Consider the following 13,077-nt stretch of genomic DNA (forward strand, 5'->3'; position numbering starts at 1 on the left):
AAAACAAAACCCAAAACCAAAACGCATTTTAGTTGCCATCTAGTCCTACCTATTCTTGAAAAAGAAGTCACACTAGAACTTCTCTGACAAAATAGGTTTCTAGCCCTTTTAAGACTTCCAAAAATGGGGAGCTCTTTTTTTCCCCCAATAATTCATTCCGCAGTTGGTCAGTCAGCCAGCAAGTATTTAAGTATTTACTATATTCCAGATATTATGATAAGTACTCAAGGATACAAACAAAAGCCAAATTATAGATTTTTGAGGGCAAGAAGCATATTCTTTTTTTAAAATTAATTTTATAATTATAACATTTTTTTGATAGTACATATGCATAGGTAATTTTTTACAACATTATCCCTTGCACTCACTTCTGTTCCGAATTTTCTCCTCTTTCCCTCCACCCCCTCCCCTAGATGGCAGGCATTCCCACACATATTAAGTATGTTATAGTATATCCTAGATACAATATATATGAAGCATCTATATTCTTAAAGAGGAGATCACATACTGAACAGTTTAATTGTTAAGATGTTTTTTCCTTATATCAAACTTCAACTTTCCTCTTAGCAACTTCTGACCATTGCTTGCACCTTGTCTTCTGAGACCAAAACAAATTTATACATCTTTCCCATGTCAGTCCTTCAAACACCCTCATGTGTTCTCCCTCACCCCTACCCTGAATGTTCTGTTCTCTAAACTAACCAGTTCATTGGACTTGAATCATGAATTTTTGAAGCCCTTGTTCTGATTTTAGATATTATTTGACTTATCACAGATTTAAAACTTTAGCTTAACTACAACAAATCACAAATATAGCTCTTGGTTTGCTAAGAAATCTCATTTTCTTTCAACTATTTGAATTATTGACCAGAGGCAAAAAGTAATATTATCTTAATATTATCAGTTTCATATATCACCACAATTAATCCAAGCTTCCCTCCCTTCCCGGAGAGACATTTTCCATATGACAAAATTATTTTTAGATAGGTCAGTTTGGTGTTGAAGTGGATGCAATACTGGCTTTGTAGTTAGGAACATTTATCTTCCTGAATTCAAATCTGAACTCACGCATTTACTAGCTGCCTGATCCTGGGCAAGTCACTTATCCTGGCTGCCTCAGTTTCCTCATCTGTCAAATGAACTGGAGAAGAAAATGGCAAACAACTTTTGCCAAGAAAACCCCACATGGAGTGCTGAAGAATCAGACATGATTGATCAGACATTGAGTGTTCTGTAGTATAATTTCAAAATGGCTATACGTATTTTTGTCCAGCAGAGGGTGCTACAAACCAACGAACAGAAGTTTTGAACTACTGGTCCTTTTAGACAAATTTTTAAAACAAATTCTACCTTTTTTATGTCACTTGACTTTTTTTTTTCTTTTTTTTCCCTTACTAATTTTTTTCCCCTTACTAATTTTATTTTATATTGCAGACCTCAAGTTCTGGTAATGCTGAATTTGGATTCAGAACAATGTGTAAAGCATCCAAGGTTACTGTCATTTACTACCCAATTGAAGGCTGGAAAAGGATTAACTATTGTTGGCTCTGTCCTGGAAGGAACATACTTGGATAAACACCAAGAAGCCCAGAGAGCTGAAGAGGTATATACCCACCTACCCACCTTCCCTCCTCTGTCCCTCCAAGATAATTTTCTTGGTTATCAAAGGCCAAATAGTAACAAATGGTACAAACCTAAAGTTTTATAGTTAGAAAACTCAGTGTCATTTCAAAAGTGTAGTAGCATTTGAATTAATTGTCCAACATTTAATTACTAATTTTGTGTGATATGCATTTTAATTGGCACCTGTAGAAATTTTTTTTGAGTCTAAAACCAGCCACATCATCTTGGTTTGTTTTAATGATCATATTGTAGCAACATTTCTTCTCCAAAATAGAAATGTCTCCCATTACAGTGTGTTCTAATATTTAGGACATCGGGGTTGTAATTTCAGCTGACTGGGTTGAGAAACCTCTGATGTCTCTTAGGCAATATGGCACAGTGAATAGTGAACTAGATTTGGAGTCATCAAGGTTGGCCCCTAATACTGACTGCTTGCTGGGCACAGGCAATTTAATTGCTCAACTCCAAATTTTGTAGAAGTTAACCGTGATTCCATTTTCAATATCATATGTAATTCCAGGTTCACATAAGATAATAATACTTGAAGCCCTTTAAGAGCAACTAACTCTGTGACACTTTTGTTATCCTTCTTACTGAGAACAACAGGAGAAGGAGGAGGAAAAGTTTTTTTTTTCTTTTTTTTTGCTGAGGCAATTGGGGTTAAGTGACTTGCCCAGGGTCACACAGCTAGGGCTTGGTTAAGTGTCTGAGATCAGATATGAACTCTGGTCCTCCTGAATTCAGGGCAGGTGCTCGATCCACTTTGCCACCTGGCTACCCCACATTCACACTTTGAATGGAGGTAAAGTTAGAAGTTGATAATATCTCTGAATCCAAGAATCTCTATTAGATTTTAAATCTTCATGAACATTAATGTTGATGTTAATATTGCTTCATATTTATGGAGAAGTTGTCCTATCTTATTCTTTTTTCAATGAAAAATCTACATAATTAGAACTAAATTCTACAGTTTTAAACAACTAAAAGTTAAGTTACTAAGTTTTAGAATTGCTTCCAATATATTCTAATATATATAATATAATATAATATATATTACATGTTATAAAATATGTAATATATTATATAATATTATATTATATAATTATATAATGTAATATATATTCCAATATAATATTCTTCCAATAGAGTATTCTTCCAATATCGCCAGTGAGAACTACATGTCATGTAGTCTCCATAAGAAGGTTGTAGCAGAAAGCTACATGCCTAGAGAGCTCCAAATCTATTACTATTAATCACTTTTGGAAAAAATTGTTTAAAAATTTTTAAAGATACAATTTCTAGCCAGGAAGTCAATTAGGTAGGAGGGAGAATGTGAGCATCACATCCTAGAATAGTAGGTATAGATTTTCTCCCTTGTGTAGTACTACTTGGATAATATACAATATCTTATGGAGTTAGAATAATTTTCATAGGTTGGTGAAACTTTTATTCGTGCAAACTTGGGACATGTATCTATTGATTCTTCACAGTAATAGAAGGGAGCAGATAATGCCTAGGTCATTTGGATTCTGTATAGCTTAGAATACAGTAATTAATTGTTTGACAGCCATTAATCTCATTGATTTATTATGAATTCGAATTCATTGATATTGCTCTAATTTATAGAAGGGTGCTTGGGAGACACACGCTAAAAAAGAGGCTGCCTGAAATTTAAGCAAAAAACTTTGTGGCACAAGTAAACATGTGTGTAATCAAAAGTTAAATAGTCTATTTAAATCTAATAGTTTTTTATTTTTTCAATTATATGTATGATATTCAACCCTTTGTTTTTGTTTTTGTGTTGTTTTTTTTTTTTTTTTTTTGGTGAAGTTTTTGAATTCCATTTTTTTTCTCTCCCTCTCTTACCTCCCCAAGACACATGCAATTGTTTTAGACATTTTCATATTAGTCATTTTAAAAGTATATTTTGTTATGTTAAAATAAGGTGGCACAATGGTCTTGAGTTCAAGTCCAGCTTTCAACACTTGGACACTCACTAGCATTGGGACCTTGGCCTTTATTTACTTCAGATTTCTCACCTGCAAAGTGAGAGTGTAAGTAATAGCATGCACCTTTCAAGGTTGTGATCAAATGAGAGTAATGTAAAGAGATTAATACAGGCCCTTGCTCATGGTAAGAGAGTTCTGGGTTAGGAAGACCTGAATTAAAATCTTGTCTCAGACACTAGCTATGTGACGATGTGACTCTGGGTACATCACATTTTTCTCAACTGTAAAATGAACTGGAGAAGGAACTGGCAAACCACTTTAGTATCTTTGCTAAGGAAACCCCAAATGGAGCTAAATATAATTGTGGCTATAATGGACAATAGTGGAAGTAGCTGAAGAATATTTCTTTAGAGCTTTTTTTTTTTTCTTTGTGGTGGCACAGGGGTGGGGTTGGGGTTGGTCTATGGTTTCAACATTATTACTAATAAGCCCAGTTTTCCAGTTATATTCATATTTTCCTGAATTTTTGAGTTAAAATCTTCTAGCTATTTAAAATGACAAGATGAATTGTAGACAAAGAGCCAATTTATACAACATCTCTCTCAGTAGTTAGTTGAGTATTTTAATATCAACTAGGGCTTATTACAGCACAGTTGAGTTTTAACTGCTCACAACAAAAAAAAATTGTACAGCCTTTTTTGCATTCTCATTATATTTTGACTATGAAACATTTGGTATACAATAGGGAAAGGGTGTCCTTTGATGATTTTCCTGTTGTCAAACCTTCATTTGAAAAAAGGCATTTTAGCCTTTCTACTCCTCTTCCCTCATTGGGACTAACTGATAGAGGAAAAATGATATTGTTTCTCAATTTTTCATATTTTTTTTTTTTTTTTTTTTTTTTAGCGAATAAGGAGGGAAGAGAGACGTGTCAGCTTGATGAATATGTCATTGTTTGTAGGATAAGCACATTAGCAGATGTGTGCTAAGCACCTGCTAGGGAACACTTGGGTTAATTCCTGTAAGGTCAGGCTTAGTTTGTCCTTCCAAAGGAATTTTGGGAAAGTGATTTTCAACTATTGAAGACAGTCATAGACAAAGTGTTCTACCACAACTGTGTCTCTTTGCAAAGGAACTGCCTTCCATAAATGAGGTGAAATGAAGATTGGAGGTCAAGGAAGTTTAGGAGCTGATTGAACTGGAAAGCCATTCTTTTTGAGATTATATGAGTTTATATGGTATATCTGGAATTGGAAGTAAGGGCAGATGGAGAAATCTCAAAAGAGGAGAGGCTGCTTGGTTCTGACAAAGGGATCCTGTGGAAATAACATGGAGTGGCAAAGAACATACCTGTTCCTCCTATTGACTCAGTGTTGGGGCAGAAGAAGGAGATGAGATGAGTTCTCAATAACAGAGCATCTATGTAACCAGGGCCATAATGTTTTCTTAGGGGAGCCAAGTTTCCATTACACCAAGAAAGTGGCAAATACTCCAAATGAAGAGATCCAGAATAAGAGGAGAGCTTAGTATACCATATTCAAGATTTTAGAAGGCACAGAATCAGTAGAGCTGAGAGACATAAGTGGTATGAGTACCTAGAGAAATGGGGAAAATTTTTTTTGCATTGACAGATGTTGATTTTTATAAGAATTAAGAGCTGAAATCATAGTTGGCTGTAGCATTTAGGAATAAGAATAGATTGGGACCTCTACTTTCAAGGGTACTAGGAATGAAGGTCTTTTCATCTCTCACGTACTTTTCCTATATTTCCAACTTTCTTGGACCTTCTACATTATTTAGATCAGAAAACTTGTGCCTTGTAGAAAGATTCTTAACCTGGGGTCAATTAACTTTTTTTCCCTTTTACTATTTTAATAACAATTTCATTTTTCATTTTCAGTGTAATTGGTTTTCTTTGTAATCCTGTGTATTTTATGTACTTAACATTATCCACAAAGGGGTCCGTAGGTATCTCTATACTTCAAAGAGATTGGAGAATCCTTACTCTAAATATATTTGGTCTTTTCCTTCTCCTTGCTTTTGGATTACCCTCTACAGACCTCTATAACTGCTTAAAAGTCTAGTCATCTTTTAAAACTTAGTAGAAATCCCTCTTTCTGTGAAATGATCTTAACATTTCAGCTCAGTGACCTCCCTGCTCTGGTCATTTAATAACAATTATATCTCTCATCTGTTTGACAATTAACCATTGGTAGCATTTAGAATACTAGATGTAGCTGAACTTGTTATCTATCTACCATCTAGATTGGTTCTTTATAGGAGATGCTGCTATTGCTATATATAGTTTCTAGTGTAACTAGAAGGATCATAGTATTTAGTGTGGGGGGGAACAGGGATTCCCAAAATAGAGCAGCTGCTTCATCTCTTGAGCTTCTTGGTTTAACCCCTGAATATTCATTTGAATTCAGGGGGTGGCAAGGTAGGAAGAGGAAATGGAATAGCTATTTGTATATTGGACTGTGATTAGCTTTGTAAATAAAAGCTGCCCATCATAAATCATTAAGTGCCACTAGTTGGAATTATCAACAGAATGTACCTTGTTCCTCCTTTATTTGCTGAGATAGGAGACTGAAAGTTTGTCATTCTCAATTTGTGTTGTTTAGCTGTTCTGAACTTCTACCTTCTCCCCCTTCCATCCACCTCAGGTGCTTTATTTACAAGGAATAACTCTGTTTGAGGGGGAAAAAGTGAACAAGCCAGAAATATTCTAGGTTCTGTTTTTAAAAGCTTACCTTCATTATGGATTTTTTTTTTCTCCATTTTTGTAGCCAAACCAGGTAAATAGTGGGAATAGTCATTTCCAAATAGGATTTAACACTGAACTCTGAGGGTTTCTTTAATCACTGTAAGCTTATGAATCAAACTCCAGAGGATTCTTCCCTTTCCCCATTTTAGATGTTCATTTTGAATGCATACAAATAACCCAAAGAAGTAAAATTGCTTGGATACCCTGTAATTACTAGATCTCACTTAATACAATCTTTTGTATGAGTGTGAAAAAAATCTTACTAAAATATTCAAAATGGTTTGAATTTCTGAAAATTAAATGAGCTTTAAATGCAGTTTGCATTTAAGGCCAAATGTTGTTCTAGTGCCCCAGAACTCTCCTGCATGTGGGAACAATAAAAAGGAACAACACCAAGGTTGTTTTGTCTAGTGTGTCGTGTATCATTTGTCTGGTATTTTATTTTTGAACTCATAAAATACCTCACAAATATTTCATAAAGGATTGCTGGCTGTGAAACATTGTGGCCAAGCTTTAAACTAACCATATATATAGCCAAGTGAGACAAAACCATCCAGAAGAAATAAGGAGAAGTTGTGATTGTGTATCTTCACATTAAAAACAGAATTTAGTTATCTTCTCTGGAACACTGGAACTGCAGTTTAGAACCATCCTGTATTTATGTCTAGCACCAACCGCTCCAATCAAAATAGCCTAACTCTCTCCACTTTCACACAGTACTATTTTGCATTTAAATTTGGAAAGGATGGTATAGATTATATAGGAAACTTTTGTCATTTTATTTCAAGCCAATTCTTTTTTTGCTGGGGCAATTGGGGGTTATGTGACTTGCCCAGGGTCACATATGTTAAGTATCTGAAACCAGATTTGAACCTGATAAACTGGTGCTCTACCTAAGGCATCACCGAGCTCTCTCTCAAGCCAATTCTTAACTTTTCTGGATCTTGGTTTCTTCAGATCACATTCAAGCAGAAAGTAGCAGGTTTTTTCTTCTGACTTTAAACCCAAATATTTACAGGAACCAAGGAAAAGTCCCATGGCACATTTAATGGCATTATAATTTTGAAGATTGGTTACTGCTTGCCTTAATTATTCAACCTTAAAATAGGTTAAATCCAATCTGTGTAAACATTTATACAATTCTCTTCTGCATAAGAAAAATCGGATCAAAAAGGAAAGTAAACAAGTAAGAAAATAAAATGCAAGTGAGAATGTTATGTTGTGATCTACAGTCAGTTCCCACAGTCCTGTCTCTGGGTGTAGATGGCTCTCTTCATCACTGACACTTGGAACTGGTATCAATCATGTCATTGTTAGAAAGAGTCACATTCATTAGAATGATTATTATATAACACTGATGTTGCCATGTATAATGATCACTTCATCTATTTATTCTTAACACCACTATAGAAATGGCTTTTAAAAGGGAGGTGAACCCTCAAAGCAAATGATAAAAAAACCCATCACCACAGTGTTATACCCATCTTTATTATTATTGTGTTGGATCTATGCTTCAGATACTTTTCATTTCAAGTAATAATCCTTTTTTTTTTTTTTCTTTTTTTTTTTTTTTAAAGAACATCCGCTCCCTGATGTCCGTAGAAAAGACCAAAGGGTTCTGCCAATTGGTAGTCTCTTCCAGCTTGAGAGATGGGATGTCCCACTTGATTCAGTCTGCTGGTTTGGGTGGGATGAAGCACAACACTGTACTTATGGCATGGCCAGAGTCATGGAAGCTCTCAGATAACCCCTTCTCGTGGAAGAATTTTGTTGGTTTGTATGGCTTATTTCCTCTTCCTGCTGCTTACTTTCCATGAATTTTCATCACTAAGCTATTCTTTGAAATCTTAAGATAATTGGGGGCAACACATGGAATTTGAAAACTAATGAATGCCTCTGAGCTCATTTGGCTCTGACTTGCCATCCATTTATAAAAGAAATGGCTTCTAGGAAGTCTTTGGGCTTTTTTTTTTCCCTTGTGAATCTGCCAAAGGATTGCTTTTGTCTCTTTGGGTTTGACCTTCTTCATGTTCAGGATGAAGGTGCAATCCATTTGCTTAAAGGAAAATTTTGTAGGCATAGAATGTTGTCGATCATCATGACTTTGTTCCTTTTAGTCTGTTAGCCAGTATAGACACGTCTGCTGAATGAACCTTTTTATTCCCACAGATACCATCCGAGACACCACTGCGGCACAGCAAGCTTTGTTGGTGGCTAAAAATATCGACACATTCCCACAAAACCAGGAGCGCTTTAGGGAAGGGCACATCGACGTGTGGTGGATTGTTCATGATGGTGGCATGCTAATGCTTCTGCCCTTTCTGCTTCGCCAGCACAAGGTTGCATAATTGATCCCATTGTTTCTTTTGGTTTTGGGCCTGACTGTGTGTTGGATAGATTTACTAGATACATTTCACTTTAGCCAGCATTTCAGCCTTGTATACTGTTATGTAGTAGACATTCTGTTAAAATTGGGGATACAAAAGATAATGAAACAGATCCTGCCCTCAAAGAGATCCTATTCTATTGGAAGGGGGCATACACAGATAAGTATATTTAAAAATGTATAAAATAAATAGCATTACTAAGTTTGGAAGGTATGTACTATTGGGGGTTCAAGAAAGGCCTTTTGTAGGAGTTTTAGAACTGGTACCCATGAAACTGTAACCTCTCCCCTTTATTGTTTTAACCTGGAGAGCAAAGAAATTATTCTGCTGCGCCCTGAATCTTTAAGCTTGTGTGCACATGTTTCAATACAATTATGTTATTATTTTTTTTTAAACTTATGATAGGTATGGAGAAAGTGCAGAATGCGTATCTTTACTGTAGCTCAAATGGATGACAACAGCATTCAAATGAAGAAAGATCTTCAGATGTTTTTGTATCATCTGCGAATCAGTGCTGAGGTCGAGGTTGTTGAAATGGTAAGCTAGACTTTGCCTTTATTTTTCTGAAGGCTTTTATTTCTTTGGTGTATTTGTGATCAAATACTTGACTTTCCCACATTGGTAGGCTTGCCAGTTTGAAAGGTAAGAGGGCTATAGAAATCATCTCACTCCCTCAAAAGATACTAGAAATTTCCATATCTTTAAGTCCAAGTGGGATTTATGAGGCAACGTCAAGAGAATATCCTCTTGATGCAGAAATGCTTTACCTTGACAGAAGTGACCATTTTTAATGATAGTGTTTCAGAAATACCAGGATGTGACAGTAGCTATGAAGTCCAGAAAGTCAGAAGCAGTACTGGGAGGGGAAAACTTTCTTTTTTTCTTTGTCTATATCTCTCTGTGTCTTTCTTTCTTATCTTCTTCCTTCCCACTTCCTTCCCACCTTCTTGTAGAAGTAGTTGGATTTGGACTTGATTAAGTATCATGTATTGGTCTAGTTTGTTTCAGGTATTACTAGAAGAGAGGGGAGAAAAGAATCAGGAGTGGGGAACAAACTTCCCCTGGGCTGTATAAGGTCCATTAAATCAATTGCATAATGATTAGGCAATTTTGAGCTGAAAGCTAGGTACAACAGCCTCTATTTGAGTTCTATAAGTCAGAAATTTTGTATTGCTTTTGAATTATGATATAAAATATCCAAATGAGTGTTGGCAGAAAAAAGGTTTCCCATCTCTACTCTTAGAGACCAACCCAGTGCTGATAGGGGTAATGTACTGCAGGAATATTTTTCATGGAAAATGTTGTTGTCACAAATGAACACTTTATAAAACATTGTACTTCTTTTATTTCTTAATCTTGCAGGTTGAAAATGATATTTCAGCTTTTACTTATGAGAAAACATTAATGATGGAGCAGAGATCCCAGATGTTGAAGCAAATGCAGCTTTCTAAGAATGAAAGAGAAAGAGAGGTAAATAGTTCTGAAGCTTTTATGTTTGCCTGTAATTTTGCAAGTCACTTGTTATTTACCTTTTTCCATTGTCACTAATAATTTCACACTTAAGAGAAATGTTTCTGGAATATTATTGGGTTGGAATATTACTTTCTAAAAGGTATATTCTAAGCCTAATTTAAAGTAACTTGCAACATAATTACTAACACATTTTATCTTTTAGCATTCTGAACTAATATTACTCTTAATCTCATAGCATGTTACTAAATCAAATTGTCATTTTTAATTTTGCAATTTAAATTTAAGAGTTGTAGGACATGTTTTAACTTCTCTAACCCCAGATAACCACACTACAAAACAGCATGTTTGCATGTAATATCCAACATTCTAAAGTTTTACAGATTTTAATGGCTTTGAATATAAGTTTTTAGATCCAAATCAGAATCTTTCACAGAAATTGTTTTCAGGCACTGCCAACTTTAGCAAGGTATTCATAAATTGTATGGAACTTACTCCACAAATATCAATGCCTCAGGCTTTCATTTTGAAACAAAACAAGGGGGAAAACCCCCCAAATTTAAATCCAAATGGCCATGGACTGTCTGAAATATCATTTGTGAAGGATGTGAAGCTTCAGAAAGACGCCATTGCTTTTCTCCTTCAGCTATGTAAACATTACTGAATGAGTCAAAGTCTTCCCCTGAGGATTACATCAGGGAATGGAAAGGAGAGAAGTAGAATTGATTGCCCTGTCCTTGTAGAAGAGAGTGAGATATTAAATTTCGATTTAATTGAAATTTAAAGCACTCACTCTCATTCAGCTGCAATAAATTGCCATGTAAAGCAAACTTTTGTTTGTCACCCTCCTCCCAGAGTTTCTGCCCATTACCTGGTACCACAAAATGTAATTATATAAATGGAGGCATCCCAGAAGTTCCTACAAAGGAGCTTGTGTACATGTTATAAGATAGTGTGCAGTGATTCACCTACTAATTTTATTTTTTCAGTCATACTACCTTTGTGCTCATATTGATGTTTGCACAGATGTTTTTATAGGATTATCACCTCTTAGCCTGTTAAATAGTGTGATAATTGTACAGTTGAATCTGTTATTTTATTGTCATCTATTATCCTTAACAAAAATACCTTTAAGGAATAATTTGGTCCAGCTACAGATGAGGAAATGGATGCAGAATTTCAGCATTGAGAGAGACATCAAAAACCTATCTAGTCCAACTTATAGCTGACCCTGATTCCTCTTTACGTTGTCTCCAGGGAGTGGTTGTTCTAGCCTTAAATTGGCAGTTCCTTCAATTCTTGAATGCTTAAAAAATTGTGCCCACTTCCATGTGTAAAGGCAATTTCTTCACTTCTGAGTTATTATTATTGTTGTTGTTATTACCATTGAAACCACATATCCATTCCCCATCTCTTATCTTTAAAGTGCTAGCAAATTTGTCCTTACCGCAAGTGTAAAATCCCCTCTTTGCCATTTACACCCATTCATTGTTCCTAGTTGTTCCTAGTGCCATGGGCACAGATGCATTTTAGCCAAAGTCACATAGGTGGTGGGTACAGAATATCAACTCCGACCTAGTTCTTTTCATGCCCAACCAAAGGTTTAGGGATACTCGAATAAGAACTGGAGTCCTTTCTCTTATAACATGCATCTTTCATTAGTTTTCCTCTAATACTTTACTTGATTCTGTGATGGGAAAAAGGATCCTGAGTAAATTGTCTTGTTCTGGGAGGTGCTTATTGCCATTTACTTGATAAAAATCAAGCATGACTTTTGGTGACAGTTGTGAGGTTGTTTTTTGTTTTTTTGTTTTGTTTTGTTTTTGTTTTTTTCACCCCTTTGGAATTTTGGGTAGTTATCAAGCAGTATATTGTGCTTATATACCAGGCAATAATTACCTCAAGGATCCCTTCTGAAAATTCTCATTGATGCCTCTTATCTCTATAAATGAGGAAATTTTTTAAAAAAGTAATCATTTATTATTATAGATATTTGGTGTTCAGATCTGTTCTTGTTGATAGTTTATAATGAATAACCTCTTCTTCCAAATGTGGTTGTAAAGGAATGGCTATTTAGATATACAGAGTGGGCAAAACCAAAGGGACATAATATAGGTAAGTGGTTAATAATTGTTAAACTTGGAAAGGCAAAACTTGTGAAAAGCTTTTGTCTTGATTCTTGTCTACTTTGATATGGACACTTAACCAACCAACCACATGGTAATTTGAGCAGTGAATAACTCAGTAGCTTTTATTCTTCTCTGCCAATGGTTCAACAGGAGTTGGAAGTTTTGGGGAACAGGATTAGAGTTCATCCTAAATAAGCAGCCTCCTACTCACTACTGTGATTTCATTACTAGTTGCATATCACTTTCCTGCTTTCAAGTATTTTTCATTTTAAAATGAATTGTAGCTGGGTGTAGTGGCTCTCAACTGCATTCCCTATTAATGGTGGAAGATGCAACAGTGTATAGTGCCTTTTCTAGTGCTGAAATATTGAGGTACTTTCTAATGTAAATTTTCCCTTTATTCCTGATCTTCATTCCCTGTAACCACTAACTCTAGAAATAGCAGGTGTCTTGAAGAACCTTTTCTTCCATGCTTTTCCATTCTGTGAAGGCCAGGGGATTCTTACCCCAGTAAGAAAGTATGCATATGTGACAAGTACCCTTGCATCCTGATGCAGTGAGGGAAAGGGTTTCACCAAATGTGACCATAGTCTTTTTAATTCCTCCTCTTTAATATGTTGTTTTTCTCCCTGCTTTCACATCTATCTTTTATTATTGCTTAGGTGCATAGCCTGAAGGTAGATCACACAGAAGCTAGTGTAACATCCTAGCCATGCTTCTACAAAAATTATGAGTGCATAATCACTATGACC

The 13,077-nt window shown here is 35.4% G+C and overlaps 1 protein-coding gene across 3 annotated transcripts in view; it reads left to right on the forward strand.

Annotated features, from left to right (window-relative positions):
• The window catches only part of SLC12A7 (solute carrier family 12 member 7), a 267,293-nt gene that overhangs the window by 232,558 nt on the left and 21,658 nt on the right, over nt 1–13,077 (forward strand). For all 3 annotated transcript variants that reach the window (XM_074279170.1, XM_074279171.1, XM_074279172.1), the window contains exons 17-21: nt 1,435–1,603; nt 7,917–8,112; nt 8,509–8,678; nt 9,132–9,263; nt 10,089–10,196. In XM_074279170.1, the coding sequence (XP_074135271.1) occupies nt 1,435–1,603; nt 7,917–8,112; nt 8,509–8,678; nt 9,132–9,263; nt 10,089–10,196 (775 nt within the window). The remainder of the gene's footprint in view (nt 1–1,434; nt 1,604–7,916; nt 8,113–8,508; nt 8,679–9,131; nt 9,264–10,088; nt 10,197–13,077) is intronic.

Source organism: Sminthopsis crassicaudata, chromosome 1, assembly GCF_048593235.1.
Source record: "Sminthopsis crassicaudata isolate SCR6 chromosome 1, ASM4859323v1, whole genome shotgun sequence".
Taxonomy (NCBI): domain Eukaryota; kingdom Metazoa; phylum Chordata; class Mammalia; order Dasyuromorphia; family Dasyuridae; genus Sminthopsis; species Sminthopsis crassicaudata.